This window comes from Priapulus caudatus, unplaced genomic scaffold (genome assembly GCF_000485595.1).
Source record: "Priapulus caudatus unplaced genomic scaffold, Priapulus_caudatus-5.0.1 Scaffold36, whole genome shotgun sequence".
In the NCBI taxonomy this organism is placed as follows: domain Eukaryota; kingdom Metazoa; phylum Priapulida; class Priapulimorpha; order Priapulimorphida; family Priapulidae; genus Priapulus; species Priapulus caudatus.
The window spans coordinates 862,067-869,284 of NW_014577097.1; the positions used below are offsets into that span (position 1 = coordinate 862,067).

The 7,218-nt window shown below is 41.4% G+C and overlaps 1 protein-coding gene and 1 long non-coding RNA gene across 2 annotated transcripts; one reads left to right on the plus strand and one right to left on the minus strand.

The window, feature by feature from the left end:
- Nucleotides 1-332: 332 nt before the first annotated feature.
- On the minus strand, nucleotides 333-1,746 carry LOC106818199. The gene is made up of 3 exons (XR_001395162.1): nucleotides 1,719-1,746; nucleotides 765-889; nucleotides 333-451 (listed from the first exon to the last, which is right to left on the minus strand). It is a non-coding gene; the product is annotated as an uncharacterized LOC106818199 (long non-coding RNA).
- Nucleotides 1,747-2,431: 685 nt separating this feature from the next.
- LOC106818084 lies at nucleotides 2,432-4,132 on the plus strand. The gene has a single exon (XM_014822805.1). The coding sequence runs from the start codon at nucleotides 2,432-2,434 to the stop codon at nucleotides 4,130-4,132; it is 1,701 nt and encodes a 566-aa protein (XP_014678291.1).
- The last annotated feature ends 3,086 nt before the right edge of the window (nucleotides 4,133-7,218 follow it).

Consider the following 7,218-nt stretch of genomic DNA (forward strand, 5'->3'; position numbering starts at 1 on the left):
TTCACTGTCAGCTGTACTACCCGGAAGTAGTATATCCGTAGCGCCACCTACGGGAATCATGTCGCGATAACTCTGATCGCGGAACCGAGCCATTAAAACGGACTTCTTCTCACTCACTCATTTGTGTCCTTTTTTGTGGTGAGCTACAGTGTCATTAACACTTTCATTTTCTTATAATTTTGACAGAAAGAACGTTTGTGAACTTTTATGAGACCAGATTTGTTTGTTAGATTGTTGTGGAAAATGCGATTCTTTTAACCAAATACGGGACTTTGAAACTGCTATAATGGCATATTTTAGAGGTACTAACCTACTTCTCCAGTGAACAAACCGCTCTCTCTCAACTTTGGCAGAATTAGGTTGAAAAACTCTCGGGTCAGACCACCTGTGTCGATGCCTGCTTCACCAACGAAATACACGTTGACTTTGTTGTTGGCTTTGATCCTGTCACCTGAAACAAAACAAAATTATTAAATTCCCAATTAAACTGTTATTTCCCTCAAAACTTTTCTCTGAGTTGTTGGCAAAAATTAAATTAAATATTATTCAAAATGAAAATAACATGAATGGTACAGTATCTATATCGGCTGGCATTCCAGCATTTTTTAATAAAACAGGTAACTCAAAACTTAATCTCTAAAGGTGCAATGGCCCTGTACATTGTAATCATTCGGGAGAGTTTATGCAAACATATTTAACAAACTTCCTTTTTTGACTTCTTATAAAGAGCTACATTCTTCTATTTAAAAAAAGTAGCACTTTACCTCTAAAGGCACGTCTGCCATCCTCTAACAAGTACTGCCTCCTGACCATAATCCTGATTGGTACACCTTCTTCATCTAACATGCTCCTCCACTCTGCCATCTGTTCCTTTAAGTCCGTGTCAGACCTTTTAGTGCATTGAAATAAATGCTTTTGATGTTCATCCATTATTTTTGTTCAATAAAAAAAAGTGTCTCGATATAATGTGCAAAGTAAGCAAGAATTTGCAGTACATCATGTCTAGATAAAACAAATTAACAAAACCGAAGATATGTGGAAAGAGGGCATTTACAGGAGTAGAATTTTCGATGGCTCCATTTGTTAAGACACCATGCAAACACCATTAATGTCCTGTCCGGTTTGGTCAAAATCCGTTCGTTAGTTCTTGTCTTCTTGAGCAGATAAATGACTGTCAATACGCAAAGTCCTGAGTACATAAATTTCTATTATATGGGGATTAATTTGGGGGTGCCCTTTGAGGGCAGGGCCACAATTTTAACAACTGCAAGTCCCAAATGTGCACAGCTCTTGAAAAGAAGATATAACTTTAGTAGGTATATGGGGTTCCATTAGCTACAAAGTATTTACATGGGGACATCCCCCTCTTGAGGGAAAGGGCCACCATTTTAACAAAGTTTGGTCCATATAGGATCAGGGAGCAATTAAGGGCAATTAAATGGAGCGAATTTTTAAAATCAACATTTCTCCCCCTTTATCGTTTAATGAGTTTTATTTTGGCAATTACAAATAGTTACATGCTCATGCTAATTAATTAAATAACTTAACTGATTACGCATGAGCGTATTTTTGAGCCCATCATTATTTTATGCATCACCATGACAATAAAGTCAATACAGGTAGAAGACAATAATTTTAATTTTTAATCTTATCTTATTGTATTTACTTTTAATATATCTTTCTTAATACCTATTGTCTCGTGGGTCACATATACTTACAGAGTTGTCACTGCATATTCTTGCACACTTAATAATTCCTCCAGTTCTTCGTCATCATTGCTGTCATGACCTCCTTCCTCATAGATCGCATCAAGGTAGGCTCTGATAAAATGGATAAAATATAAAAAATTATATATAGTTTGGGGAAAAAAAGGAATCACAAAGATGAGAAACTGCATTCTAAATATCATTAATTATGTGTAGAATCAAATTATATAATATACTTTAGAAGCTAAACCTTGCTTTACAGACGATAACAACAACGTATCCAATGGAATACACACTTATATGTACTACCGGTACATACGGTAAATATTGTCGAAGTCTTGGCAATAGACAAACATGAATGTGTATTATAAGATCTCTCTAAACTGAACTTTCCACGCTGTAACCACGTTGCACGGTCGCATCAATGATGCCAACATGGCCGCCTTTGTTTTGATGACGTCACGTGCAAGGGGTCTATATATTGTTTACAACTGATACAGGGCTACGCGTGTAATGTTCTATTGTTGAGGTATCGTTTTGGCGGGAAGGAGCACTCTCTGGATTCTAGGAATAAAGGTGGTGGTTGAGTTTCACATATCTGCGTCCTCTAATTTATTGGAGTAAGAGTGATGTGAGGTAAAAATATCTACTCTAATTCATGCACTAAGAGAGATACAACACTGGCGACGAGGAAAATACTATTTTGGTGAAGGAAATTATCTGGAATGGAGATAAATAAGATACCGACGTTTGACTGCTACTCTGACCCGGCTACGTGCGGTCCACGCTGGATGCGATGGCTAACAGTGTTCGAACTGTATGCTGATGGGAAAGGTCTTATCGTTAACGAAGATACGGACAATACTACGAAGCAAAGGAGAAGAGCATTGTTACTTCACTCTGCCGGACTTGATGTGCAGGACGTGTTTTCTACATTACCAGCCACCGGAGGAGTCACGGACTATGTTACAGCAGTGACGGCATTGAACACTTATTTCGTGCCCCAAGTAAATTCAGCGTTTGCGAGACAGACATTTCACCGGATCACTCAGAAACCAGGTGAGACTGTGCAACAATTTGTCACACGTTTGAGGAAGGCGGCGAGAGACTGTAATTTTGGCAGCGATATTGAGAATCAGATCAGAGACAGTGTGCTGAGCAAGTGCTCGTCGGATTACGTTAGGAGGAAGCTGCTGGAAGAAGGCCAGGCATTGACATTAGGCCGTGCCATACAAGTGGCAGACCAGTGCGAGATGGTGGAGGGCCAAATGGCGGCACTTTCGACGGCAAATAGCGGCGAAACTGTCAACAGAATCGGTGAGAGGAGTGGACACTGGAAGCCACAACAACGGAGAGCATGGAGTAAATCCGATAATAAGACTGTTACTGTTAATAGAGATAAGGCTTGTTATAGATGCGGATTAACTGGTCATTTTGGGAGCGATCCGAAATGTCCAGCAAAAGGTCAGTCATGTAGGAAGTGCAAAGGGAAAGATCATTTTGCTAAAGTGTGTAGGACAAAGTCTAGGTCGGGGGTAAATTTAGTTAGTGAAAGTCCTAATGACCCCTGTAATTCAGATTATGCATTCACTGTGTCTGGTTGTAAATCAAGTATGCTTACGACATGTGTTGGTGGTGCGGATTTAGCAATGTTGGTGGATTCAGGTGCGACCAGTAACATCGTCGATGAGGAAACCTGGGAGGAATTAAAATCTAGAAAGATAAAGTGCAAGTCTGTGGCTAGTACTACAGTGAGGAAACTGTTCCCCTATGGCTCTGATAAACCATTGCCAGTAAAGGGAAGGTTTGACTGTGTTATTCAGGCCGGGGGAAAAGTCGCTGAAGCTGAGTTCCTGGTAATTAAAGGGAAAGGTGTACCGTTGCTTGGTAGAGATACGGCGACGAAGTTAGGTGTCCTGAAAATTGGCATTGAGATTGCAGCACTAAGCGATGTAGCCAGTGATATCCAACGACTGTATCCGGATGTGTTCCACGGTGTTGGAAAATTGAAAACTAGGCAAGTAATTATCCACATTGATCACACTGTACCGCCAGTAGCACAACCCTTGAGGCGAACCCCATTCAATTTGAGGGATAAGGTAGATGGAAAGATAAAAGAATTACTGGATCTAGACATCATTGAACCAGTCGATGGTCCCACACCTTGGGTAAATCCAGTCGTAGTCGTCCCGAAAGCGGCAGGTGACATAAGGCTGTGTCTTGATATGCGTAGAGCAAATGAGGCAGTTATTCGTGGCAGATACCCCATACCCACCGTGGATAAACTGCTGCAAAATATGAATGGGTCAAAAGTGTTCAGCAGATTAGATTTAAAGTGGGGTTATCACCAGTTGGAGCTGTCTCCAGAGTGTTGCGAAATCACCACATTCGCCACTCATTCAGGGCTGTATCGCTATAAAAGATGATTGTTTGGTGTATGTTCCGCCAGCGAGCAATATCAACACGAGATAGCAACAGCGTTAGCAGGCATCGAGGGTGTGGGAAATATCTCTGACGATATCATAGTGCATGGACCTAATAAAGAAACACATGATAGACAGCTACATGCAGTTATGAAACGGCTGCAGTCCAGCGGACTAACACTGAATCCCGACAAATGTCAATTTGATATGGATCAGCTTGTATTCATGGGGATACTACTATCCGAGAAGGGTATAGGTCCTACTGAGGACAGGGTAAAAGCTGTGATGGAAGCGCGAGAGCCAGCGAGTGCATCAGAGGTGCGAAGCTTTTTAGGTCTAGTGTGTTATAGTGGCAAGTTTATACCGCAGTTCGCGACCATTTCTGAGCCACTGAGGAAACTGACTCGTAAGGATGTACCATTCAACTTTGGTCCCGAGCAGAAAGCATCATTCCAGGCTTTGAAGGACATTCTCGCTAAAGCAATAACGTTGGCTTACTTTGATAAAGATGCCCCCACTAAGGTGATAGCTGATGCTAGTCCAGTTTGTCTAGGTGCTGTGCTAGTACAGGAACATAATGGGAAGTTCGTACCAGTATGTTATGCGAGTCGTAGTTTGAGCGACTGTGAACGTAGATATTCACAGACAGAGCGTGAAGCGCTGGGTCTAGTTTGGGCATGCGAGAGATTTCATGCGTACATATATGGTATGGAATTTGATTTAGTGACGGATCATAAACCATTAGAGGCTATCTACAGCCCGCGTTCCCAGCCGTGTGCGCGAATTGAAAGATGGGTGCTACGTCTCCAACCGTATACGTTCAAAGTAGTGTATGTACCAGGACCAAAGAATATAGCAGATTCATTGTCACGCCTTCTAAGTGGTAAGGCCAGTGCACCAGGGCATGTACATGGTGCAGAGGAATATGTGCGGTTTGTTGCCAGCAATGCGACACCAAGAGCGTTAACTACACGTGAGGTAGAACAAATGTCCGCAGCTGACGACGAACTAATCGTATTACGAGAAGCAATAAAGACGGGTCGATTTGAGAAATGCAAAGCGTTTGCACCAATAGTGGCAGAATTATGCGTGATTGGACAGTTGGTGCTACGAGGTACTCGTATTGTATTACCAAGTAAGTTACGACCACAAGTGCTAGCTTTGGCACACGAAGGGAATTTAGGTGTGGTCGGGACAAAACAGAATCTAAGAAGCAAAGTGTGGTGGCCAGGCATGGATAGAGCTGCCGATAAGTATTGTAGATCGTGTCATGGTTGTCAGTTAGTCGCGGATGGACCCTGGCAGGATGTCGCTATCGACTAGCTGGGACCATTTCCATCGGGACATTCGATACTTGTCGTAGTTGACTACTATAGTCGGTTCTATGAATACGATATCCTAAACTCTACCCTGGCTGTAAAGATAATCGATAGTTTGGAGGAGATATTCAGTCGTCATAGACTCCCTATCACTATCAAGTCAGATAACGGATCTCAGTTTCGTTCTGAAGAGTTCCTGGAGTATTGTGATTAAAATCGGATCACGGCCCTCAAGGTTACTGCAAAATGGGCGCAAGCAAATAGCGAGGTAGAACGCCAGAATAAGTTGCTGATGACAAAAATTCGTATCGCTCAGGCAGAAGGGTTAGACTGGAAAAGGGAACTCAGGAAGTATGTGACGAAATACCGTGGCATTGACCATCATACTACAGGGAGAAGTCCAGCTGAACTCTTGTTTAATCGTAAAGTGAGAGGGAAATTACCAGATTTCCAGGCAGACAGTCGTATGTGTGTGTGAAGTTATGTATTATCATAAGTGAGATGGTAGGCCTACATGTATGAAAAAAAGTACCAAAAATATTTCTGTAATCACACTCACTGATACGATGAACAGGCTGTAGTAAAGCTTGCAGTGCTTTGATCAGATGCAGTCCCACAGCTCCGAGTGGAGCGAGGATGAGCTGATGGTGAAGGGCTTGTAGTGCTGCTGAGGCTTACAGCAGGTAAATTATCATCATCAGTGTTGGCCTACACGTAGCGACCAAAAATATGTTTTTAATGAACAAGGCAAACCCTCTCAAAACACAAGTGAAATATTCCTATTGATTTTACACACAGCAGGTGCCCTTAATAAGGTAATCAAGGTTGCCTGTGGAACAACCCAAATTACACAAATTGTAATATTTGGTTCAACCATTTGGTTAAATACTGTATCATACGGGCAAATCATGGTATCGAAGTTCATCATGCAACATATACCAGCTGGCAAGTTGATGTCTTTGTGGTGAACTTTTAATTTTTGATGGTTTAAACGTTAATCGCATTACTTCATCGATCTTGTCTGGGAACCAGAAATTGTGCTAACGTAATGTGTTAATCTTCCCCTCCCAAATCCCAGCTTGTGCACACCCATGAAAAAGTCTGCATTTTATTCATCTTGAAGTCAACGAGAAGCAAATAAATTACATTAAGTATTACATGCATACATCAAAGGTTTTAGTGTCGAGGGCCAAGATTCTACAGGGAATGACTTTAATATCAAAGTGGTTTTTTTCAATTTGATGCTAAATGTAAATCTTTTATAAGTTAAATGCAATGTAAGTAATTATCTAATTAAGACGTGAACTCACTAGATTCTTGACAGGCGTTTGCTTAGTTTGGATGTACAGCTTGCCCTGCCCACAAATGCTGAGCACCTCTTCTCCACTGAATGTAATCGACTGGCTTACCCTCGGCTCTGTCAGCCACTTGCTGCCCGGGAGCATCTGAAAAGAACAATTGAAACAGCAATATACTTCATGTACTCATGAAATCTGGGCGAATTCACAGTCCCTTGAAAGTCCAACTAAATTTATAATCTAAGGACCTACACATTCTTGACCTTCAGGCTTCACAAGATGAAGCCAATTTTCTAATGAGCAAAACACCATGATTTATTTTTCCAAGTTCCAGTAACTAGTTTATACTATTTCCAGTTCTCAATCCATAGCCCGCTATTGTTGCTAATATATCACTTGCTAAGCTGTGCTATTGTTGACTATTATCACAAAACAGTGCTTCACTTGTATTTTACACTGTCTAATATAATTG

Bases quoted from the DNA above. Each gene is read 5' to 3' on its own strand.
- LOC106818084 (XM_014822805.1), top strand. From the start codon at position 2,432: ATGGAGATAAATAAGATACCGACGTTTGACTGCTACTCTGACCCGGCT.